Source organism: Vanrija pseudolonga, chromosome 1, assembly GCF_020906515.1.
Source record: "Vanrija pseudolonga chromosome 1, complete sequence".
NCBI lineage: Eukaryota > Fungi > Basidiomycota > Tremellomycetes > Trichosporonales > Trichosporonaceae > Vanrija > Vanrija pseudolonga.
Genome location: NC_085849.1, coordinates 4107377 through 4131002, shown reverse-complemented (window position 1 = coordinate 4131002; position 23626 = coordinate 4107377). Strand labels below are relative to the sequence as shown.

General features: G+C 63.3%; 11 protein-coding genes across 11 annotated transcripts; 4 read left to right on the top strand and 7 right to left on the bottom strand.

Annotated features, from left to right (window-relative positions):
• Positions 1-5: 5 nt before the first annotated feature.
• Positions 6-2773, bottom strand: priB_17 (Protein priB). The gene is made up of 12 exons (XM_062768041.1): positions 2644-2773; positions 2503-2589; positions 2429-2454; positions 1825-2379; positions 1564-1777; positions 1463-1527; positions 1249-1425; positions 1119-1206; positions 961-1081; positions 859-924; positions 616-823; positions 6-570 (listed from the first exon to the last, which is right to left on the bottom strand). Exons 1-12 carry the CDS (start codon positions 2680-2682, stop codon positions 66-68), a joined length of 2151 nt encoding a protein of 716 aa, XP_062624025.1. The 5' UTR covers positions 2683-2773; the 3' UTR covers positions 6-65.
• A 361-nt stretch (positions 2774-3134) lies between these two features.
• On the top strand, positions 3135-4419 carry andM_1 (Non-reducing polyketide synthase andM; the record flags this gene model as incomplete). The annotated part of the gene is made up of 2 exons (XM_062768040.1): positions 3135-3428; positions 3464-4419. The coding sequence occupies exons 1-2, from the start codon at positions 3158-3160 to the stop codon at positions 4417-4419; spliced, it is 1227 nt and encodes a 408-aa protein (XP_062624024.1). The 5' UTR covers positions 3135-3157.
• Positions 4420-4472: 53 nt separating this feature from the next.
• On the bottom strand, positions 4473-5225 carry LOC62_01G001543 (uncharacterized protein; the record flags this gene model as incomplete). Its single annotated transcript, XM_062768039.1, has 2 exons — positions 4473-4601; positions 4752-5225. 2 exons carry the CDS (start codon positions 5223-5225, stop codon positions 4473-4475), a joined length of 603 nt encoding a protein of 200 aa, XP_062624023.1.
• Positions 5226-5401: 176 nt separating this feature from the next.
• On the bottom strand, positions 5402-6753 carry SAT17_2 (Taurine hydroxylase-like protein SAT17; the record flags this gene model as incomplete). Its single annotated transcript, XM_062768038.1, has 3 exons — positions 5402-6372; positions 6420-6579; positions 6628-6753. The coding sequence occupies 3 exons, from the start codon at positions 6751-6753 to the stop codon at positions 5402-5404; spliced, it is 1257 nt and encodes a 418-aa protein (XP_062624022.1).
• Positions 6754-7803: 1050 nt separating this feature from the next.
• On the top strand, positions 7804-8558 carry LOC62_01G001541 (uncharacterized protein; the record flags this gene model as incomplete). The annotated part of the gene is made up of 2 exons (XM_062768037.1): positions 7804-7896; positions 7998-8558. The coding sequence occupies 2 exons, from the start codon at positions 7804-7806 to the stop codon at positions 8556-8558; spliced, it is 654 nt and encodes a 217-aa protein (XP_062624021.1).
• A 699-nt stretch (positions 8559-9257) lies between these two features.
• On the top strand, positions 9258-10064 carry priA_21 (Protein priA; the record flags this gene model as incomplete). The annotated part of the gene is made up of 2 exons (XM_062768036.1): positions 9258-9526; positions 9575-10064. 2 exons carry the CDS (start codon positions 9258-9260, stop codon positions 10062-10064), a joined length of 759 nt encoding a protein of 252 aa, XP_062624020.1.
• A 1865-nt stretch (positions 10065-11929) lies between these two features.
• On the top strand, positions 11930-17205 carry hmgA_1 (3-hydroxy-3-methylglutaryl-coenzyme A reductase). Its single transcript, XM_062768035.1, has 4 exons — positions 11930-12570; positions 12707-13478; positions 13520-13631; positions 14022-17205. The coding sequence occupies exons 1-4, from the start codon at positions 12428-12430 to the stop codon at positions 17024-17026; spliced, it is 4032 nt and encodes a 1343-aa protein (XP_062624019.1). The 5' UTR covers positions 11930-12427; the 3' UTR covers positions 17027-17205.
• A 366-nt stretch (positions 17206-17571) lies between these two features.
• LOC62_01G001538 (uncharacterized protein) lies at positions 17572-18386 on the bottom strand. Its single transcript, XM_062768034.1, has 2 exons — positions 17808-18386; positions 17572-17762 (listed from the first exon to the last, which is right to left on the bottom strand). Exons 1-2 carry the CDS (start codon positions 18307-18309, stop codon positions 17740-17742), a joined length of 525 nt encoding a protein of 174 aa, XP_062624018.1. The 5' UTR covers positions 18310-18386; the 3' UTR covers positions 17572-17739.
• A 1011-nt stretch (positions 18387-19397) lies between these two features.
• Positions 19398-20416, bottom strand: LOC62_01G001537 (uncharacterized protein; the record flags this gene model as incomplete). Its single annotated transcript, XM_062768033.1, has 2 exons — positions 19398-19705; positions 19741-20416. The coding sequence occupies 2 exons, from the start codon at positions 20414-20416 to the stop codon at positions 19398-19400; spliced, it is 984 nt and encodes a 327-aa protein (XP_062624017.1).
• A 257-nt stretch (positions 20417-20673) lies between these two features.
• On the bottom strand, positions 20674-21979 carry LOC62_01G001536 (uncharacterized protein). The gene is made up of 4 exons (XM_062768032.1): positions 21856-21979; positions 21376-21817; positions 21271-21329; positions 20674-21218 (listed from the first exon to the last, which is right to left on the bottom strand). The coding sequence occupies exons 1-4, from the start codon at positions 21887-21889 to the stop codon at positions 20707-20709; spliced, it is 1047 nt and encodes a 348-aa protein (XP_062624016.1). The 5' UTR covers positions 21890-21979; the 3' UTR covers positions 20674-20706.
• Positions 21980-22240: 261 nt separating this feature from the next.
• Positions 22241-23509, bottom strand: LOC62_01G001535 (uncharacterized protein; the record flags this gene model as incomplete). Its single annotated transcript, XM_062768031.1, has 4 exons — positions 22241-22338; positions 22389-22465; positions 22503-23169; positions 23221-23509. The coding sequence occupies 4 exons, from the start codon at positions 23507-23509 to the stop codon at positions 22241-22243; spliced, it is 1131 nt and encodes a 376-aa protein (XP_062624015.1).
• Positions 23510-23626: the final 117 nt, after the last annotated feature.

The following is a 23626-nucleotide window of genomic DNA, read 5'->3' as shown; positions in this document are numbered from 1 at the left end:
TGTTTCCAGGGCAGGCAGGCGGGCAGGTGGCACAACATCCATAATACACTCAAAACACGCCTCTCCTACATGTAATTCGCAAACGTCTCCTCGTTGAACGGGAACAAGTCGCCAATGTGCGTGAAGTCAAAGTTGAACGCGACCTCCTGCGGGTCCATCATGGCCATGATGCCATTATCACCAAAGATTGGGCCGACGTAGCCGGGTGGCGCCTCTGCCGGAGGGGGTGGGTGTGGCGCGTGGTGGGCTTGTGGTCCGCCCTTGGCGGCGTACGGCTTCTCGTCCACCTGTGCGGCCGTGTTGACCCCCGGCGCGCCGGCTCCCCCCTCGCCGAAGAAGCGCGTCGTGGCCAGCTTGCGCGTCGCGTTCATGAGCCGCCGGCCAAGCGCGACGGACAGCGAGCCGACGTTCATGTGTGCGCGGAGGTTGAGCAGCCGCTTGGCGAGCACGCCGAGGATCGAGAGGTGGAACAAGTCCATGTCGGAGCTGAGGTTCTCGATCGCGCCCCAAAGTGGCGAGGCGTCGATGATGCGCAGGGTACAGAAGGCCGTGTACGAGATGAGATAGAGCCTGGAGTGTCAGTTACACGCTCAGCCTGGCAGCAGCTGTACACACCGGTAGCACGTCACACTGTTGACCCCGCTGGTCGGCCCGTTACCCGCCAACAGAGGAATCGCACCCTTGCACACCTCGATGGCAGCTGCGAGCACCTGCTCGCGCACCTTACCGGCGATTCCCTTGGTGTACAGGCTATGCTCGTAAGGCGTCATGAGGAGGACGAACCGGAGGCAGCGCATATCGTGGACAATGCGCACTTGTTCCTCTGAAACATCAGCGGCGGTCCTCACGAATGCTCACCTGGCATCAAGCGGGAGAACCATGTTGAGCGCCACGACGACAACTCGTGGTCGACCAAATGCACGTCTGGTTGTCAGCTACAAGATTTCTCGCCTAGCTCACGATCTTCAAAGTCAAAGGTCTCCTTCGAGGCCAGCTTGTACAGGATACGCCGTTGGAGTTGCACAGCCACGGCACGGAGTCCCATAGTCGCACACGACATGGTATCAAACACGAGCGCGTCCTGCAGGGGTCAGCTTCAACATGGTCATGAAGCTCACAGGCTGGCTGCACCACTCTGTCAGCCACTTCATGGAGCCGCAGACGTGGTCGTGCAGGATGGGGCGGCGGCCACGGATGAAAGCGGTTCTGTCGAGTCAGCTATGGAGATGAACATACTAGCCGACTCACGCCCTATCCCAGTCGATGAGGCTCATCCACGTGCGCTGCAAGTTCCGCTTCATGCGCTCTGCCGATGCGTTGTGATACTTGGACACAAACTCCTCCACCTGCCATTGAGGGGTTGGGGTGACGTCGAGGCGGAGCTCGACGGCGATGCCGATGGCTTTGGAGAGGAGGGCCCAAGTCCTGCGGTGTGAGCTAAACGGACTAAAGATCAACTCACAAGTGTTGCTTGAGGCCACAGAGGTATGTGATGATGATCAAGATGGCTTGGACAATCTCCATCGACTGTGGAGTTAGGACGGCAGGCAAACCACAACTCACCTGGAAACCATGCCTTGACACATGGGAGATGAGCTGGTGCGCGTGCCTGTCAAGCTTCTGCACGAGGTTGAGCGTCACGTCGTTCACCGGTAGCGTCTGAGCCGCGACGGCCAGAACTGATGTGGTGAGGAGGGCGCTCTTCTCACGCATGTAGGCGAGTGTGTGGATCTCGGGGTCGAGAACGCGGATGACGGGGTTGCACTTGGCCCAGTACCTGTGGGAGTCAGCTGGGAACCACGCATGGGAAGACAGCCAACTCACACCTCATAGAGGTCCTCGGCCTGCTCGAGCGTCACAAAGCCGCAGGTGATGACATCAAACTCGGGCCAGTTATCCAGCCTCGGCTGGTCGATAGGCTGGTGGACGACGTCTTCGCCGGGCACCTCGTGCACCGGCGACCCGGGGCGGCAGATCTCCGTCAGGCCCTCCTCGAGCACTGCAAGCCCGGCATAGGGGTGCGAGTCGTCGAGCGACGCCGCCGGGCCGCTAAACTGCGCGAGGAAGGCCGCGCGGTCGAGGCATTTGGGCGTGGGCGTGGGCACGGCAGGCGCGAGCATCACGAGCCCGGTGCCGCAGCACACCTGCACCGACCCGGGCTCCTGGTTCGCGACGCACGCGAGCACGTTGAGCATGCCGCCGAAGGACGACGCCGCGGGGTCGGCGGGCGGGTGGACCTGTTCCCCCGGGGGCGGGGTGAGCGGGGGCGTCGAGCCCGTCCGTCTGCGCTTGTGCTCTGGCGAGCCGGACGGTGAGGCATGCGACGAGTGCGTCGACTTGCTCGGGCCGGGCGTATCGTCTGCTGCATTCTTTGGGCGGCTGGGGGCGGGGTGAGCTTCAAATCTGGCATTCGAGAAGCTCCACTCACTTCTTGGAGCCGAGCTTGCGGCCCAGCTGTGATGGTCAGCAACCCTGCGATAAGGACACGGACGCGCGACTCACCTTGCGCGGGATGACTTGGCACTCGGTGCCAAGCTTTGTGCAGCGGGTACAGCTCTTATCGTCCTCGTTGGTGCGCACGCACTTTGCCTGGGCAGGGATATCAGCAGGTTGCCCGCTCCACAGCCTCTCCACAACACCCACCTTGAGCTCGCGGCACGCGACACACGCAGTGATAGCCATGGTTGTGAAGCACCGACCTCCGAGGTGTTTAGAGAGCGTGATAGAGTCCTGTTGTGGCGAGAATAGCGTGCGTTGTGGGCGATGGGCAGTGGTAAAGAGGATGCGCGATCTTACTTAGCAAGCGGGGCCGGAGTCTAAAAGTCTAGACTCCGGAGTCTACCCCGGGCTTCAGTTCGCTTGTGGGCTGCGGTGACGCGCAGCCTCGGCAGGATGAATGCATAGGATATCCCCGTGCATACATCGGAGAGCGAGCTCCGAGGGTGCTCCGAACGTCAACAAGAGGCGCTGCGCCTGACCTCGACAAAAATGACGAGGTGGCAAGGACGGCCGTCGTGACAGCAGGCGACGGCGCACTTTGCCGAGATGACAACGACTTGACCGAGATTCGGGCCTCCACTCTGGCGTGATTACCCGGCCAGCTAGTTAGTCGACCTTGTCTTCATGTCCATCCTGCCCGCTCAAACGACGCAGCACAATGGGATCGTGGGCCTCGAAACCAGACGAGGCAGATCAAGAGCCCCCAAGAGGCGCCGGCAGCAATGACGCCAGCAGCAGCGCCGCCCCGGACCCTCCCCTCGCCCGAACCACCTCCCGCCCCGGTGATCTCCTCAACCCTCTCCCCGAGTGCCCGCCAGGCTTCACAGAACACATCTACAAGCGCGCGCACGGCGTCGACGTGCCACTACGCATCTGGCCTGCGCCGGCGAGCTATACCCCCGCGCCCTGGGTGTTCTGGGTACATGGCGGTGAGTGTGCTCTACAACCCCGCTGACGGCCCCAGGCTCGTACATCGGCGGCAAGTGGTCCATACCCACCGCCAACGTGAGCGTCGGGTTCGCGGCGCGGGGGTATCACGTCGTGTCGGTCGGGCACCGGCTCACGCCGCATGTCGGCGTGTCCGAGGTGATCGAGGACTTGGTGGACGCGTACGTGTGGCTTCGGGCCAACTTGCCGAGCATCCTCGGCAACGACAAGGTGTCGCTGGACGACAGCGTGATCTACGGCGGCAGCGCCGGCGCGACGCTAGCGTTCAACACCGCTGAGTCGCCACGCGTCCGGGCCCACCCGCCGCGCGCGCTCGTGTTTCTCTACGGCGGAGTGGACCTCACCGACAAGTGGTACCACACCCCGCAGGACATTCCCTTGCCGCCGTACCTCCTCCCGCACGAGGCGGACGAGTCGGACCTCGAGGCGTGGGTCATGGACCGGGACGCGCGCAAGGCCATCACCCAGAACCCGTGGGACGACGAGGTGCCCCCCAAGGCTAGTCTGGCGTCGCTGCGCCGCCACCTCGGAATACCGGACTACGAAGTGACCCGCGAGGTCCTGTTCCGTATCGACGCAGCGACGTACCTCACCAAGAAGCGGCGCATCACGGCGACGTTTGTGCGCAAGGAGCGCTTCCCGGACCCTGTGGAATGGCACGCCGAGCTGGCAAGGTGGAGCCCGCTGTTCATCGCCGACACGCTCGACACCTTCCCGCCAACGTACATCATGCAGGGGGAAGCCGACGAGTACGTGCCCCTGTATGAGCCGAAGAAGCTCGCGCACAAACTGCGCGAGCGCGGCTGGGAGGTTGTGGAGAAGTACGCCCCGGGCGGGCGGCACTGCTTCGACTGGGCTTACACTTCCCCTGAGCAGGAGGGGTGGAAGGACTATATCGACCCGCTGCTGGATTTCGTCGACGAGAAGACCGGGAGAAGAGGAAGGGCAGGGCAGGAGGCGGCGGCGGCGTAGTAGGCGATGTCACATATGCATAGATGGGTACAGACAGTGTGATTGGGCTTAGCTCAGGCTCCTGCAGCGGCGGCCTCCGGCTCTGCCGACTTGGCCATGATCCAGAAGGTGACGGGCACACCGCGCACGTCGAACGTATTCCGGTCGAGCAGGGAGAACCCGAGCCGGGCATAGTACTCTGCCTGTGTCTCGTCAGCCCACCTCCCCCAACTCTGCACACCCACATTCTCCTCGGTATGCGTAGAGAGCGTGACCTGCCGCCCCTCGGCACCAGCTCGGCGCAGAACCGAGCGCACCAGGCTCCCCGCGAGCCCCTGCCGCCGCGCGCTGACCGCAGTGCCGAGCATCGAGACGTGGTATCCCTCCTCTTTTGGGGGGTCATACGCCGCCGCCTGCTTGGCCCAGCTCTGCTCGTTGAGCTGCGCGAAGGCGGCCGCGGTTTCTGGGGGCGTAACGGCGTCCAGCGCCGCGTCGTATGGCGTCGCGGGACGCGTGTCGCGCGCGTCTTTCGATGCAGGCGGGGACACGATCATGACTGCGCCGATGGGGCTCCTCTCGCCGCCGCTCGCTGCGCTCGCCGCCGAGGCCACCCACACCTCCTTGTCCCTCACGCCGCGATACACAATCTGCAGCATCTGCAGCCTCGTCGCCTCGCGCACGGCGTCCAGCTCCACCCCGGCAAACAGCGCGCGCTGGAGGTGGTTCTCGCCCGGGTCAAAGGCGTCAGCGAGGACCAGGCCCGCTTCGTGGACTAAGCCGTCGTCTGCGGGCGTGAGGAGAGCGAGATGGGGCTCGGGGGTTGGCATGGTGAGTGAGTGCGGACACGACGTCATGGTCCGTGAGTTGCCAAAATCAGTGCTCCGAGTTCCTGGAACATTGCGCGCACGGCGTCTATCCCGGAGCCACTCCGCATACGCTGCACGCGCTCCGTCCAGTCAATATGTACATCCCTCACTCATGCTGCTGCTACAACGCCGCCCGCCTAGTACTCGTCCTCCCAGGCCTCGAGAGGCCACTTGTCGAATGCGGGTCCGTTCTTGTCGTTGACCTTGTCGAACAGGGGCACAAGCGGCGCGGGCACCTCCTGGGCGCGGTTGGTGATGTAGATGCGGAGGAGGTGGCGCTGGTTCTCGTCCGAGTCCTCGGACGACGTGCGCGAGTGGAACACGGTGTGGTTGTTAAAGTACTCGAGGTCGCCCTTCTGGAGGTCGATGTCGAGCGAGAACTTCTCGGCGGTGAAGTGGAGCGCGTCGAGAGCGAGGTGCTTGTCCTCTGCGAGCTTGGGCACGTCGGCGTCGGCCTCGTAGAACCCGAAGAAGGGACGGCGCGAGTACGCGAACGACACGTTCTTGCCCTCGTCGAGCGTGTACACGAGCGGGCGGCCGCCGGGCGAGTAGCGCGTGACCCAGTCCTTCTGCGCGATGGTGCGGAGGATGTCGCGGCGGTTGTTCGCGAGCTCGTTGTACGCGGCCGCGATCGACGAGAGCTGCGAGATGCCGCCCGTCTCGGCGACGCCGAGCGTGATCAGGCCGACGATGGACGCAGCGCCGTCCGTGTGGAACACCTGGTTGCCAGACGTCTGGCCCTTGACCACGATCGCGGGGCGGATGTCGGCCGGCAGCTGCGTAATGTCGCGCAGGTGCGTGATGTTCTTGTCGCCCTGGCGCTGGCGCTCCCCGTCGCCGAGGTACGCCGAGATGCCGGCAAAGATGATGACCTGCTTCTCGCGCGCCCACTTGTCCACAGGCAGTCCACGGAGCACGCGCAGCCCGAGGCCGTGGTTGATCTCCTCGGTCACGTTGAGGAGCTCGGCGTGCAGCGCCGACTCGGCGGGGATGGGGAAGGTCGCGCGCGAGATCTCGTTCTTGTGCACCTTGAGCCCAACAAAGTGGTCATGGGCGGCCTCGATGAGCTGAATGTCGGCCGGCGTGAACTTGTACAACCACTTCTCGGCTAGACCCGTCAGCCAACTGACCCACAGCCGACACCGCGCCACTCACGCTGGTTGATCAGAATCTTGCCGTCCCAAAGCGTCTTGGGGTTGACGTGCGCGGGGAAGCCCTCAGGCAGCAGGTCCTCGCCCTCGGGGCGCACGTAGTCGAGCTGGTTCTGCGACCACCACTCGGGGGAAGGCTCGTACGAGGTGTCGAAGAGCTTTGCCTGGGCGAGTCAGAACAACTCCAAGCGCCCAAGTGGCACCCCACCCACCTTCTTCTCCTCGTCGGTGATGTCGCGCTTCTTGATCGACTCGGCGGCAGTGCCGAGCGCGAGGCGGTTGTACGAGACGCCGAGCTTGGCGATGGGGTCGACGGGGGATGCGACAGCGGCGGTCATTGTGTGGGTGTGTGGGGGGGTGCGTGGAAGTGGGCTTCTGGCCGCGCAAACTGCCTCGAACTATATACCACCCCACCACCACCACACTGCCACAGTCACTGAAGGCACGTAAGCTCATCACTCAGCAGCAGCAATACAAAGCGCCACGCCGAGCGATGGTGCCACCTGACGATGGTAGCACGTCAATCGGCGAAGCGGGCGGGCGGGCTTGGCGTCGACCTCCGCTTCGCCGGCGCATATCGCGCGCGCTCTGAGTGGAAGTAGGCTCCGAGTCCCGAAAGGCAGCTCAGCTCGCAGCCAACCACCTATGGCTTGTGGGAGTGTGCATGTATGCCCCAGTGGACGGACTAGCCCGATGCAATGGCGACATTGTCTTCGTGCCAGCCAAATCGACTGCCACTCCCACTCCCACCACCCAGGCGGCCACCGGCGGCCGGCTTCCGAGGCCGGGTGGCGTCCCTCTGCACAGTCATGAATGTTTGTCGTCGCTGCCCGTCGTGGCACCACAAACATCACCAACACTTCGCCATAGCTCGCTCTCGGCATTGTGCTGTTTGCACTCTGTCGGGGCTCGTGATCGCTGCATGCCGTGTGCATATGTGCCGGTGCGGAGGGGGCGCAAGCGGTCGTCGCAAGCGATCGCACCGTCGGCCGTCGCCGGGCCAGTAGGCCATGGAGCTCGACGTCCATGTCCGCTGCTGCTATCACGCGGCTTCTTACAAGCAGCTAGATGACTGACCACGCCGCGTCCATGTCCATATCCCGACGTTGTCGGCCATGTCCTGCGCCCACACTCTTAACTTTGTCTTACCACCCTTCACCATGCACACGCCGCCCGCCGCCGCACAGACCCGTCGCCCGCGTGCACATGCACTGACCTTGCCTCGACGCGGCACAATTATCACGCGATGGACGTTCGTCCGCTAAGGCCGGGCTGAGCTGAGCCCAGACGCACACAAGCATGTTTCATCCAGCAAGTCAACAGGCACAGCGAGCGGTCGCCTGTCAGCGTGAGTGGGCGAGGCCGCCGCCGTCGCTAATGCCAGTGCCATGAAGCCGCCAGAAACGATCCCCGAGGAGGTGGAGGAGGACGACACGCCCGAGGACGACGTCGAAGACGACCCCGTCGAGCTGCTCGCCGACGTGACGCTGCTGCTCGGCCACCTATCTCCCGAGCTACGCAACGGCTTCGCCCTCCCCCCGTCCCTCGCCGCTGGAAGACCGCCGGGCCAGCACCTCCGCAGGAGCGGGAGCGAGAACGCGTCCGACCGCGCCGCGTGCTGGACCGCCTCAAGCTCGCAACAGCAGACAAGGAATACGACGGGGCGGTCGGCGCGCTGCTCGACGGCCTCGAGGGCAAGCTCGCGGCTGAGAAGGCGCGGTTCCGGCGCGCACGCGCGGCGCAAGTGCTCGCCCGGAGGGCAGAGTACGAGGCGGCGCTGGGCGCAGTGCTCGCGGCCGAGCAGGCACAGTACAGCTCCGCGCTACGCAACATCGACGCGGCGCTAGGCGACACGCCTGAGCCTGATGCGAGCCTGAAGCTCCGCCGCGTCGTCGAGGGAGGGCTGCACCTCGTTGCCGTGCGGCACGAGTGCGCCGCCGCCAGGGTGCAGTACCAGGCGCTGCTGGAGCTCGACTTTGCGCTCGCTGCCGAGGCGCATGTGCGCGCCGTTGGCCGGCTCAAGAAGGAGTATGACGACCATGTGCGCGCCCTTGGGCGCGGGTACGCGCGCGCCACGGCCGGCTTGAGCGTGCGGAGGGGCAGCGTGGGGGAGGGCGGGGTGCGGCGGTCCAGCTGGGGATAGGCAGGGAGGGGATGTATACATGCTCTGTGGTGTGTCGACGACTGACGTGCCGCCGAGAACGGCGGTACCGACCCGGCGGAACTCGAGGCCGCTGCGCCGCTGATCAGTCGTCCGTGGAAGCTAACGCAATTCAACCACCCTCAACCCTGCTCGCTGCTCTGCTCCTGATGACTAGCGTCGAGCTCCACCCAGACCCACCCCGATTGCTGACGTCGGCGCGGCCCACTCCGCCAACAGAACACGGCCGACGTCCGGGCCGACGCTGTCCCCCGAAAGCGGCATCTTGGCACGTCGTGCGCTGGATATTCCTGAACCTGGTCCCAGGACTAGGACCCCTGGGAGATAAGCACGCCAGCGAGCGACTACCTGGAAGAAACTTCCAAGCCACCGCGGCCCGTTGAATTGACGCCGATTTCGGCGGCGCGGGTGGGGCCGCGCCACTGTGGCGATCAATACCTGCTGCGACGTCAGTAAAGTAGGTGCTGCTTGTGGCGGTTACGGCTGGCGGGCAAAGTGAGCAAGCAAACATGCCTCGCTCGAGACTGCGTTGGTACTCTGCGCAAAATGGGTCTGCTTTTCTCGGGCCTGCTCGAGAACGTGCCGTGCGAGGGGTGTTGAAGCAGCAGTGTTTATATCAAGCTTGCCAGCACTGCCAACACCCCCCCTCCCCCATCTGCACCACTTCTAAATCCACCCAGCATGACCATCCTCTTCGCTATCGCGACCATCCTGCTGCTGAAACTAGTAAACGCATATGAAATAGAGTACGTCTGGCCTGGCCCGGAGAACAAGCTGACCCGCCCGCCCAGTCCCAACGCCTGGCCGTACGCGTGCTTCTGGCCGTGCTGGCAGCAGTCGGCGGCACAGGTAGGCTGCGACCCGTACGACAAGGTGTGCACGTGCAACGGGACGCCGACGTGGACAGACTCTGCGTTCTGGCAGGCCCAATCGGCGTGTCTCTCCGCGGCGTGGGTGTGCCTCCTGGCCTTGCCCCCAGAGAGCTGACCTGGCTTTAGCCCCTTCCCCTGCCCCTTGAGCACCGGGCGCACGGCGTACAGCGGGGTGTGCACGCCCGGCAACTATCTGATTCGCCCAGCGTCAAGCTCGTCCGACAGCCCCACGTTGACCTCGGGCCCGACCGACTCGCCGACGAACACCGCGGCCCCGACGACGACCACTAGCGTCGACGCCGTGCCCACCGCCGCTCGCAGGCGCATGGGGCTCGACCTGCTTGCCCGCGCGTGCGAGCCAGGCTTCACGGCGTGCAAGGCCAACCGCGGCACAGTGAAGAACCCGTTCCAGCTCCCCATGGCCGGGGACGCATACGTCGCGTACTCGTGCATCGACACCCAGAGCGACTTGGAGTCGTGTGGCGGGTGTCCCGGCGAAGACGGCGTCGACTGCTCCGCTATCCGTGGCGCCGTGTCGGCGGCCTGCGTCCGCGGGCGGTGTGTCGTGAAGAAGTGCGAGCGGCGGTTCAGGCTGCGCCATGGCGAGTGCTTGTGAGGCTGTGGGCGGGTGTGGCGGACCTATACATAGATGTGGCATAGACTTTGGGATGAGCATGCGTTGCTCGTGGCGGCTGGATGGCTCCAAACATGCTCGATAGGCAAGGAAGGTTCTGCGGCGCTTGTCTCCGCGCGCGCCACAGTGGCACACCCCAGGGTGATATCAAAGTGTCCTGCTGGAGAAGAGCAGGGTTGGTGTTTGTGGCGGATAACGAGCAGAGGTTGGTCGAGGGCTCATTTGGAGCCGATGTCGCGTGGCTTGGCCCACTCAATTGCAAGGTTTGGTCGACCAGGTTGGACGTGTCGGGAAGGCTGGCCCTCTTTGTCGGCCTGGTCGGCCCGCTTTTCGTGGTTCAAGCTTCATGAGCGACCCGGCATGCGGTAGCTGAGCATCTTGAATCTTGGCCTACTGCCTCCTGGGAGCTTTGTCACCGTGTACTTACGTGCGGGGACCCGTACAACAGCCTACTGTAACAAGACCTGCTGGCCCCGCGAGGCATGGCGAGTGCTCCCTCCCTCCCTCACGCGGCTGCCGGCCGGGTTTCTCGCATTCCGCCACGTGCGGCTCGACGCGAACATTGTCCTTGTCCCTGACGTCATTGATTTTCGCCGGAATCACTCGTGATGCACATTTTTTTTTGTTTTGGGGCAAAAAATGGTGCCATTGACGCGAGTTCGGCTCGACAATGTCACCTCTGGCCCGAAATGACACGCGCAGGGAGATGAGACGAGAGATGGGCAGAGGCCCCAGAAGTGACAGCGGAATAACCCCACAGCGACGATGGATCTGTGGCTGCTGCTGCTGACAATAGCGGAGTACGAGGCGCGTGTCCGTGTCCTCTCCGTCCTCCTTGCTACTCCTGCATGCGTGACTGACTTTTTCCTGCAGCTCGATCGCCGCGCGCGCCATGCAGCAAGCAAGTAAGGGGGGTGGTGCAGTGATGGCGTCTGGGGTTGCTTGCTTGGTTGCATGGCGCGTGCTCGCTCAGGTTTGACGCGACGCCGCATTGCACGCACAGGCACGCCGGCGGGGCAGCCGCACCAGGTGGTCAGTAGCGGGGTAATTTCATCGTACGACGGTTGCTGGCGGCTGTCAACAGCGAGGGGCTCCTGCCTCCTGTGGCTCGCTCCAAGCTAGTAGCAGGAGACGCGAGGTGGCACATGCTTGCTTGACATGGCACGACTGTCAACAAACAGCAGCACCAAGCACCAAGCACCTGCCTGTGCGTATGCATCTTGATGATGCCAAGGAAGCCTGTCCCATTGTTGTGGTTTGGCCAGACCGACTTGCTTCAACAACACACACTCACCACTCACTCGCTCCTTCAAAGCCACCCCCGCCCTATAGCCCTCGCTCGCTGCCGCTGCTCCGCGCTGGATTCGACGCGTCTGCCCTCTCTTTTGCCCTAGCCCAGCTCTAGACTCTCTGCCTCGCTGCCTGTCGTCACCTCTGGTTCTCGGTTCGAACGGGATATTCAGGGACACTCGACAGTCAAATATTTTTTTTCTACTGCTTGTGGGCCGCTGCCGCCTCGCCGCCTCGCCTCGCCTAGACCCAGACTACACGCGCCGCCGCCGCCACGCGTGTCGCCATTTTGGGGGGATCTCTTGCTGCCATTAGCATTCGCGACCCAGCTACTGCACACGGCCGAATTAGGCTTTACAACTACCCCTCGACGTCTCATTTGCTGTCAGCCAGTAGAGCCCAGACAGCCCCAGCCCAGGCTATAGCCTCTCCCTCCCTTCACGCACGCGATCCGATACGCCGACGTGCCCTACCTTGCCTGGTACACCGCGACTGCCGTCCCAGTGCTGTTGCTGCTGCCTGCTGGTCTTTGCTTCCTCATCACCATCCCTTGCATCGTTGAAGCCACTCGACACCCTTTACGCCTGCTTCAACAGTGCAGTGCATACCGTCCTCCGACTCTTGGAATTCTCGTAACGCGTCGTCGCTGTCCCAACGCGCGGATTTTTTCAAGTGGGTCACTCTAAAAAGGTGACCGACGATCGAACCATCGCCCATCGCGCCTGTGCCGCCCATCTCCACCAAAGCCGCGTGCCGCGACGCCGACGTCCTCGAACACCTCGCCGCCGCCGCCGCTCAACCACCTCCGAGACATCTCTACACACACATTCTTTAGCCATCGACCCATCGCATCCCAAAGGCAGCATTGCATCGACCCACCTGTCTGCCTAGTAGCAGCAAAGGCGACAACATTCATCTTATCGCCTCTCGTTACACGTCAACAACAACCTCCCCTTCCCTCCCTCCCCTCCCCCTTCCACCAAGCAAGCAGCTTGCAGTGGCCAGGTTCCTCAACGGCAACTAGGCCACGCAACTCTATCGGCGCGTAACATCAAATGCTCCGCTCGACCGTCCGCTCGGTGCTTCTGGCGCTCTCGTCATTCAGCGCCAGCAACCCCATCGAGGTTGTGACCGCGACCTTCATCGTCGTCACCCTTGCCTACTTTCAGCTCCTGCAGGCTATCAAGGGCTCTGAAATGTGAGTGACGCCAGGCCAGTGCTCGGGCGCGCGGCGAAATTTGAGATGACCCGAGTGATGGCGCGCGGCATTGCTCGGGGCGTTGATAGCGAGCGACTAGAGACCACAACACGGACAAACGCTGACTCCCCCATAGCTTCTCACTACCCGCCCCAGCACCACCCGCGCGACCCGTGCACTATGTTCGTCTGGCAGAAGGTCTTGCCGGCGCCGAGGCTGCTGGCTCAGCCTACACTGCCCCTCATGCTTCCTATGCCCACTCTCCGATCTTGAGCTCTGGCGCTGGCGAATGGCTCCCTGTCCAGTCCTCCGACTTCCGCCGCGCACTCGAGGCCAACGCGCTCGAGGGCGGCTACGTCTGGCCAAAGGAGAGCGGCGGAAACAAGAAGGGCAAGGCCGCCGCCATCGTCCTCATCAAGCAGTTGACTGTCGTCCGCGAGGACAGGGACACGGACGACGCGGCCCGCGACGCCTGGCGCGACTGGGTCGTCGACGACGTCGGAGTGACTCTGCACGAGAAGACGTACACCTACTCCGACCTGTGCTTTGACTGTCAGCGCAGCGGCAAGCCCCAGCTCGAGGAGAACCCCGTCAACCCCAACCAGGCGGTCCTCACCCTCCTGCTCCGTGCCCCCGCTCCCGACACCCCGACCCTCACTTACCTTGCCCAGCTCGCCAAGCTCCCCAGCTTCTCGGCGCCAGGCAGCAATGCCACCCTCCGTGTTCTGCCTCCCTCGTCGACCGGTCCCAGCTGGCAGCTCCTCCCCAACATGGAGACGACGGGTCTGTACAACCTTGCCGAGGCCAAGGCCAACGCCGAGGACGAGCAGAACCCCGCAGTCCGCAAGGTCCGCTGGGTCGGCTACGCGCTGCGATCTCTTTTCTTTCGCTTCTACACTCTTGCCAGGGTGGGTAACTTGTGTTGCTGCGCTTTGCTGACATTGTTTAGAACGCCGACTCGGCAGACGTCTTTGTTGTCCTGCTGGGCTACCTGCTCATGCACGTCGCCTTTGTGCGCCTGTTCATGAACATGCGCAAGCTCGGCTCCAACTTTTGGCTTCGTGAGTGTCACATGATGGTCTGGGATCGGAGGCGCGTGCTTGGCCAAGGGCGGAGATCTGTGGTTGAGCCGGCGTTGTAACGGCCCACCATCGCATATAGGGTCGTGCAGAAGTCCACTCTTCTGGATTCTGATGGTGATCGTCGCGATGCGTGCCGCTTGTGCGTTGCGCCGCGGACTCTGTGACCCGGCATGCGGTGTATCGTGCTTCTCATCGGCCGGTGTTGGCCAAGGTTCGGAGGCGCCGGGAGGCTGCCGCTCGGCGTCTATTGTCCCCACCGGCCCACATCGAGCAAGACCGAGGACAACGGACAGTCTCTGTTTCCCATACCTCACGACTCCATTCTTCCCCTCTACACAGCGCACAAGTACAAGGAGCTAACATGTCCAGCTTTCGCTACCCTGATCTCTTCCACCTTTGCCTTCCTGATCGCCCTCCTCCTCGCCTACCTCCTCAACGTTACAATCGACCCCATCGTCCTTTCCGAGGCGCTGCCGTTCCTGGTCCTCACTGTGGGCTTTGACAAGCCCTTCCGTCTCGCCAGCGCCGTGTTTGAGCACCCCGATATCTCGCCGGTGGCGGCGTCCCCGGACGTGACCCCGATTGACGACGTGCCGGACGAGGGCGGACTCGGCCTCGACCTCGGCCTCCTCCACCGCGAGCTGGCTCCCCTCGAGCGTCTCCAGAAGCTGGCCGACGGCAAGGGTATCCGCTGGGTCGCCCCAGTTGCCGCCCGTCAGATTGTCACCGACGCTGTCGGCTCTGTTGGTGTTGGCATCGTCCGCGACTACGCCCTTGAAATCGCCGTCCTCGCCATGGGTGCCGCCAGCGGCATCGGCGGCCTCCGCGAGTTCTGCTACCTTGCTGCTCTTGCCCTTGCCGTCGACTGCGTCTTCCTCTTCACCTTCTACGTTGCCATCCTTTCCGTCATGGTCGAGGTCCACCGTATCAAGCTTGTCCGCGGCAACCGCCGCGCCAAGGCTGCGCTTAAGCGCAGTGCTTCGTCAGGATCGCTCCTTACCCCTCTGAACGGCGCCGCCGACTCGTCGCGCAACTCGCCCGCCAAGACTGGCTCGTTCTTCTCCAAGCAGGCCGAGGAGGTGCCCAAGGTTGAGGGCCAGTCAGGTGACACTGTGTGGCGCCTCAAGTTCTTTGTTCTCATCTCGTTCCTCATCCTGCACGTCCTCAACCTCTGCACGACCTTGACCGAGCAGACGGCCCTCAAGCGTCACGTCTCCCACTCGATTCCAACTCCTCGTGTTGACTCGCGCACTGGCAACTTGTCGCCGATCCTCGAGGCGCTGTACAACTCGCAGCCGCCCAACACGGACATGATCGTCCAGATCCTCACGCCAACGCACGTTGTTCAGACCCAGGACGGTCGCTCCGCCTCGCGTATCGAGTCCATCGACAACTTCATGTCCGAGTGGTCGACTCTTGTTGGTGACCCGGTGCTTTCCAAGTGGATTGTTGTCGTTCTCTTCATCAGCGTTCTGCTCAACGGCTACCTGCTCAAGGGTATCGCGTCCAACTCGATTGGTGGCCAGGGCCCCGTCGCTGCTGCCGCCCAGGCTCTCGTCGGCGTCTTTGAGGCTGTTGACCAGCCCCGTCGCCGCGCCCGCTCGCCCTCCACCATTGAGAAGTACCGCGCTCAGCGTGCCGCCGACGCCCGCCAGCACATTCCCAACGGCACGAGCGCGCACAAGTCTCGCGCTTCGGTCACGTCAGTTAACGGTGATGGTGACAAGACACCCAAGCACGCTCAGTCGTCAAGCCACACCAACGGCTCGGCCAAGCCTAACGGCGTGGCCAACGGCTCCGCTACCAACGGCGTCACTGCTATCCCCGTCCACGTTATTCCTCCCTCGGCCCCTGTCGTCCCTGTTATTGCCAAGCCCGTCCTCGACAAGCGCAACTCGCCCCCTTCGTCGCAGTCCCAGCTTGCGTTCAACAGCCGCCGCTCGCTCGAGGAGTGCATCGAGGTCTTTGCTGGCGGCGTCGGTGTCACCAACCTGTCCGACGAGGAGGTCATTCTTCTGGTTCAGAAGGGCAAGATTGCTCCGTACTCGCTCGAGAAGACTCTCAAGGACAACGACCGAGCTGTTCGCGTTCGCCGCGCTGTCGTCTCTCGCGCCTCGCTCACTCAGACCCTCGAATCTTCGCTCCTGCCCATGAACGACTACGACTACCAGCAGATCATTGGCGCCTGCTGCGAGAACGTCATTGGCTTCATGCCCATCCCTGTGGGTGTTGCCGGACCTCTCAACATCGACGGCCAGCTCCTCCACATCCCCATGGCCACTACCGAGGGCACGCTCGTTGCCTCGACCTCGCGTGGTTGCAAGGCCCTTAACGCTGGCGGTGGTGTCTCGACTGTTCTCACCCAGGATGCCATGACCCGTGGTCCGGCTATCGACTTCCCCACCATCAAGATGGCCGCCGACGCCAAGGTTTGGATTGACTCGGAGGAGGGTTTCCAGACGCTGTCGACTGCGTTCAACTCGACCTCGCGCTTTGCCCGTCTCCAGCACTTCAAGACTGCCCTCGCTGGCCGCACGCTCTACGTCCGCTTCGCCACCTCGACTGGTGACGCCATGGGCATGAACATGATCTCCAAGGGTACCGAGAAGGCCCTCGAGGTTCTCCAGCACCGCTACCCCGAGATGGACGTTCTCGCTCTGTCGGGCAACTACTGCACGGACAAGAAGCCTGCTGCTATCAACTGGATCGAGGGTCGTGGCAAGAGCGTTGTCGCCGAGGGCATTGTTCCCGGTCACGTTGTCAAGACTGTGCTCAAGACGACTGTCAAGGAGCTCTGCAACCTGAACATGAAGAAGAACCTCATTGGCTCGGCGATGGCCGGTTCGATTGGTGGCTTCAACGCGCACGCCTCCAACATTCTCACCGCCATCTACCTTGCCTGTGGACAGGACCCGGCCCAGAACGTCGAGTCGTCGATGTGCATGACCCTCATGGAGCCGATCAACAACGGCGAGGACCTGCTCATCACCTGCTCGATGCCCTCGATCGAGGTCGGCACTGTCGGTGGCGGAACCATCCTTTCGCCCCAACGCGCCATGCTCGAGATGCTCGGTATTGCTGGCGCGCACCCCACCAGCCCTGGTGCCAACGCCCAGCGCCTTGCCCGCATCATTGTGGCCGCCGTCATGGCTGGCGAGCTGTCGCTCATGTCTGCGCTCGCTGCCGGTCACCTGATCCAGGCGCACATGAAGCACAACCGCTCGGTGCCGGCTACGCCCGGAGCCATGACGCCGTTTGGTGGTATGACGCCTGCTCTGCGCGAACAGAGCTTGATCCAGAACCACCTGGGCTTGTCGCCCAAAATCAGATTGTCGCCGACCAAGCTGGTACAGAGTCATCAGCCGCCGCAATGAGCGAGCCGAGCGGCGCTAGCCGCGGCGAGCTAGACGGGTTTCCACCTTGGGACGCGTGCGTGTGTGTGTAGGGAGGAGTAGAGTCGTGAGGAGGCTGCCTGCAGGGGTGTGGAGATTATACATAACTAGTATTGCATTACAACATCAGACCGGCCTTATCAATGCATGGATTTTGACGACCGGGGAGGTGTGGTGTGGGAAGGTGGTGGACGTGTTGTGACGGCGCCCTGAGGGATGTCGAGAGCGAGAAGGTTGTTGTGGTGGAGAGATCAGTTAGATCGGTGAGAAGTTCCCACCGGCGCGTCCGCTTCTACGCGCCGCGCCGCGTCGCGTCGCGTCGTCGTCCTCGCCGCCCTTCCCGCAGGTTAGTACTGCGTGCGGGGTCATGCACATGTGTATAGAGCAGGTTAGTCGTCGTGCACAGGAACGCGCCGCACCCCAAAGTCAAAGTCGCCGACGAGCTGCACACCGTAGCGGCGAGCACCGCGGCCTACGTAGGCTTATCATCGGGGCGCCCGCCGTCTCCGCGTGCGGCACAATTTGCAGGGTGATAAAATATAGCATTGACAACATCCGGGTGTGGGTATCGCGTCGGGGTATAGATGGGATTGCGGTGGTTGGTGGTGATGTGCTGGCTGGATGGGTGTTGTGGAGCGCCGATGGGGCGATGGGACGATGCGGCGATGGGCCGCCTGGATCGTAGCGAGCGACGCCTAGCTGGTCGGCGCGGCAGAGTCTGGCGGTCGTCAGCTTCAGATCGGCACGGCTCCGCGCGACTCACTCTTGCGCTTACGCCAGAGGTCCTGCTCGACGGGGCTGGCGGTACGGCTCGCGCCGTTACCGTTCGCGACGTGCCCGTTCGCGCCGCCGCCAGCGCCGGCCTTGGCCTCGCGCCGCGCGTTCTCGACCGCAAAAGCCTGGAACCCGCCGGTAAAAGACGCCGAACGGCCCTTCCTGCGGCTCTTCTCGCGGCGCGCGGCGCGGTGGCGGGCAAGGTATGCCTCGTACATTGCGTTGAAGGGCTGGCTGAGCGCGCGCACGAGGATGCCGATCACGACGAACGGCGCAAGACTGAGCGCGAGGGTCGCGTAGCCTGCCTTTTGGACCCAGCGCGCTGCGCCGCGCGGCGAGGGGCGCAGTGGCCCGGCGCTGGACATGGCGCTCCGGTTCGCGGAGAAGGGGTCCGCGAGGACCTGGGTCGGGCGGCTGTCGAGCGTCGACGGGTGGAAGGTCAGTGTTGTGGTTGTTGTCGTTGTCGTCTTTGTCGTGGTCGTCGTGCTCATCTTGGCGGGGGCGCTGGAGGTGTACGAGGGCGGGGAAGGGGGATGATAAAGTCGTAGGCGATGATGGTGAGTACGATGGTTGTAGATGCAGATGTGTGTCGACGGACGATGATGCGACTCGTTGTTGTGCAGGTTGCAGCCTCGGCCACTGCTCGCGTCCAGCTCGGCCGCCAGCTCACGCACCGGCCACCGTCACAGCGAGGCCGCTCAATCAGGACTTTTTCACCAATTTGTATTGGATTCCACGCGGCGCGGCTTGTGCTGGGCGCGCTGCTGGCCCAGGCGCAGGCGCCACCCTGAGGTGTCAGATTTATTTGGGGGTGGGCGCCGGGGCATTAGCTTTGGCGTGTAATAATGCTCATAATCGCGGGGGGCTAATACGAGGTAGTGCCTGGAGGCATCAAGTCACGAGTGGTGGTGGGTGGGTCCATCCTGGCCTGGGTGAGACGGCCACTGCCGACCCACAGAGCCACTGACTTGGTCGACTTGGTGGCATACACACGCCATCGGAAGCTGGAAGCAAGCTTCGGCTTGCTCCAGCCCGGCCCACACACACGCCTGTTTCACCACGTCGTCACCCCCGCGCCTGCCTGCCTGCGGCCTGCGGAATGTGCCCAGCCCGAGTCAAGTCGACATAGTCTGGCTTGGCAGCGTCGTCGCCTCGCACACACGTCTGCTTGCTTCCTTCCTGTGGAACGACAACCTAATCTTGCCTCGTCGCATCGATCTACGCCTGGAACGAGTGTGTATGTGTTTACAGATATATACAGATATGGTTTTGCCAAGCGAATAGTCCGTCCGTTCGTTGGGGAGCGAATCGTCGACCCCTCTGGTCGCCTCTTCTCTTCCTTTCCTCGCCTACGCGTTAGCCACGCCGTTTCGACAGACTCACGTCTGCACAAGGTCATCGGCCGTCCGTTGTTTGTCGCGCTGTTCGCTCTGCTGTGGGTGAACCCAGGCTCTCGGGGTGCACTTACCTCTGCGTAGTACTCACTCGACGACCTTCGCCGTGAGTGCGATCGGTCCTGCTGCCCAAGATCACCTGTGCGGGTTAGGTATCGCGTCTTATTCACCTCTCACTTTGCCACTCACTGCTCAGTCTCATGCCGATGAACGGCGCTCCAAATAACAAGTCCTCCGACCATCAAGACACATGCGATGAGCAGGGCTGCCGATGCTGGCGACGCCTTGATGTACTCGAACACCAAGTACGTCGCGTAGAGGAGCCTGCAGCGCGCAGACTCCTGGTACACCCAGCATGAGGCGGAGACGACATAGCTGATCCACCAGCGGGCGACGACGCGGTGAGGCATGCATTGCCAGACCTGATCGTAGGTGAAGCGAGGCGTCGGTGCCAACAGAATGCCACTCCACCACAGCCACAGCAGTTGGCACACTGGTGTCAATGAAGGCGAGGAAGGGGAGACTCACCCATCACAGTGTACACCACGAGACGGATAGCCAAGACATGCAGCCAGCTCGGTTCTGACCGACAGTGGTCATCGTCGGCGTCGTCGGCATCGTCGAGGCTGTCGAAGTGGTGAGGGAAGCGCTCGTCTTGCGAATGACGATCGACAACGTCCGCGGCAACGGCGAGGGTGTCCTCCTCGTCGCCAAGTGCGTCCTGTGCAACAAACTTGCGCGGCAGCCCGGTACGGTCCGCGCACCAGTCGTCAAACTCGCTGGCGGAGAAGAACAGGCGCACGTCGGGGACGGTGTCGCCGCGGGCAGTGATACACGCGGGGCAGTTGCACAGCCGGAACGGCGTAGACGGGGTGGAGTGCAGGTCGACGATGTACGCCCCCGTGTCCAAGCGCATGCCGATGAAGCCTGACCTACGGTCCACATGCGGATCTGCGTGCTTGGTTTTGGGGTGCTTGGGCTTGGTGTGCTTGGGCGCGGTGTGCTTGGGCGCGAGGTGCTTGCGCGCGGCGGATTGTGAGCGCCTTGGGGACCTGGGGGGCGAGCTCGAGGGCGGCGAGCTCGAGGGGGGAGTGGTTGGCGGAGTGGGCGACGGGCGGGCCGAGGACGTCGACCACGGCCACTGCGAGTCTGATGAGTGATATGGGGGGGTCGGGGGGTCACTGTAACTGTAGTCCGAGGCCATCGTGAGTGAGTAGTTGCGCGATGGAGGAGGGGATGTACGTCCATGTCCACCGTCGAGCTGGGTTTAAGTACCATCTCGGGAAGAGGTGCTGCTGTCGCGACTGCTGCTGCTGCCACCTTCCTCGTCGACCTTCCTCGTCTTCCTCGCCTTCCTTGTCTTCCTCGTCTTCCTCGTCTTCCTTGTCTTCCTTGTCTTCCTTGTCTTCCTTGTCTTCCTCACCTTCCTCGCCTTCCTCGCCTTCCCTCGTACAAGAAATGGCATCTACATTATTACTATCATAAGCCCTAACACTACGCCGCAATCGCCGTCGCGGTTGCCGTTGGCCGTGCCGCCGCCGCAGACGCAGCAGCCGCGAGCGCGTCGGCACACGAGGCGAGGAAGGCGAGACTTGCCGCACACGTCGGCGCAAGTGTGCAAGTAGTGACCGTCACATCGACCGTCTGCGTGACCGTCGCAGGCACCGGCACCGAGCTGTTCTGCGCCGCCACAACAACGTCGTACACTTTCGTCTTGACGATGGCAGCGACGCGCCACACTTCGATCAGGCCGACCGTGTCGAGCCACCCACCGACGACGGAGCACGTGTCCCCCGATACGACCTTACACACGCGCAGCCCGCCCTCGACGAGCGCGATCGTCGCGTCCGCGTACGATTCGAGCGAGACGAACGACGCGCCGAGGTCGACGCAGCCGCGGAGCAGGCGCGCGTAGAAGCGTGCCAGTTCCACACGTAGGAGGGAGGTGAGGAAGACGCACGAGGCGATGAGGAGCGCCGCGAGGAGTTTCGAGCTGGTTTTTGATGCTGCGGGTGTGAGCGGCCGAAGGGGGAAGGCGTGATGGCAGCGTCAACGTACGCTTAAACTTTGCCTTGTGCATCGCCGCGAGGGCGATCAACGTGCCATACACTGGGCTCCTGTGTCGTTAGTCCCGCTCTTGAGCCCATCCCACGGCGCACGTACGGGATGATCCAGAAGCCGTACAGCACCCACGCCCACGCAGAGGTCACCGCCGCGCCAGCGAGCGACCAGGCGAACACGGCCGCCTTGAACGCAATAGGCAGGAGCGCGGGCCACGCGCTCGGGGAGCACGGGTATGCGCGTGCCTCGCGCGGCCCCGCACACCGGAACCCCATGGGCGGGTGCCGGAGGTCGCAGAGCGCGATGCGGACGTTCTCCCAGAGCCAGTGGGCGCCGACCGTGCCCAGCAGGATCGGGACGACGTACTCGTACACCGGGTGGCTGGGGGGCATGGTGGCCGCGAGCTGGAGCGGGCTGAGTGGCCGCAGCGACGCCGGGACGGGCCAGTGCGATGCGCGCTGTTGGGGCAGCAGCTCGGGCTCGACCTCGGCGGAGGAGATGCTGCTCGTGTCGTTGTGGGTTGATTCGTCGTCCCGGGCTGGTTCTGGTATAAGTCATCGGCCCAAGCACGACGGCACTCACCTGCACCACCCGGGGCGTCAAGAAGCGCACTCATGCCGGCGGCGGTGTATGCTTGGGGCCGTGCGTGTGGCCATTACCGCCAGACGAGGCAGATGGAGTCGCGGCAAAATCTGACTGAGGGCGATGGACGTGGATGTTGTGCGTGATGCGGCTGCGGCTGGCTGCCGCTGGCTGCAGTGCTGGACGTTTCGGGTCACTGTGCTCCGTAGACCCGAGTCGGGGTGGTGCGGGGCGTTCGCCGTAAGTTGCCACCCATCCATCATCACATGCCGTTTTCCCCACAACGGGACGAGGCCGACATGCCGGCGACGGGCTGGCCAGAAATGCAATATGTGGTGTATTATTAAATGTTACAACTATCTATCGAAGAGGAGACGACAGCCAGTTACTGCGCTGCTGCCCACGGCACAAGGAGGTACTTGACTACACAGACCGACCCGAGGCCTGCCAAGACGCAGTGGATAAAGAACCTGGGCGAGCCGCCTACGTCTGTCTCAGCTTGGCAAGCAACGACAACAACAAGGCCTACTCACCCTTGTATGCGACCCCGAGAGGCTCGCGCATCCAGCTGATCCAGGCAGCGATGAACGCGACGACGTACACCAAGTTCCTGGGGTCAGCCGTGTGCAGCTAACAGTGGTACTCACGAGACATGCACGAGCGCCCAGTGCGTCATGACGCCTGTGAACGACGCGACGAGGTGCAGCAGGGTCACGAGGACACCGATGGCCTTGAGGCCGCCCACGCCGATGAAGAACCACACGAGCGTGTCGACGAGCCCGTGCGCCCAGAGCACCGGGACAGCGTACGGCCTGTCGCTCGTCGCGGGGCCGACGGCGCGCTGTACCTGCCACAGCGCAAACACGAACGCGAGGCACTCGACCACGGAGCGGAAGCTGCGCTGGATCGCGTAGAAGTCGTGCTCGAACGTGCTTGGCAGCTCTGGGGCGAGCCCGAGCGTCGCAGACGCGGCCGTTGCCGTGAGGAGGTGGTGGAAGATTGGGTTGCCCGGCAAGAGGACGAGGATGATGGCCACCAAGGGGATGACGTATGGCGGCACCTTTGCTGTCGCTTCTTCGGCTGGCTTCGCCTTGTCTCCCGCCGCCACCTTGTCGGTCCCTGCTGTCGACTCGGCATCAAAGCGGACTCTGCTCGAGCTTCCGCGGCTCGATATCTCGCTGTGCGTCGACATGCGCGACCACCGCTTCGCGCCCCCGTGCGGGTCGTCGCTTCCGAGCTTCCTGCTCTCGCCACTGTCCGAGGTGCTGAACGTGTCTGGCAGCATGTGCCGCACGTCGCTTTCTGTCTGTGGGGCTGTGTCGTGCATCAGTAAGGGGGATCATGACACGTAGGTACGGTACGCACTGCCGCGGAGGTGGGGGAGGTGTTCTTTGCTGGTTGCGAACAGCGATGCGAGGTGGGATAGACTGTGGTGAGATTTGTGTTTCGGGTCTGGCGAGCGCCCCCGCGAGGGCGGGCTCGTGGCCACGCCGCTCGGCGGGCCGGTTGCTTGTGTGCCCACCGTCATGGTCGAGTTGGTGGGCGACGCGCCGCCGTCGCTTGGCTTATGCCGGTGACCGTGGCCGAGGTGGAGTGCGCTCAGATCTACGGACAGCCGGTTGTGGTGGTGGCTGCTTCGTCGCCGGAAGGGCATGGTGGGGATTCGGTGGGTAGTGGTGGTGGGTTACAACCGCGTCGGCGGTCGCGTTTCATTGGGATGCGGAGTAGCACGGAGCGGCACGGAGCACGAGGAGCACTGCTTTTAGAGGTC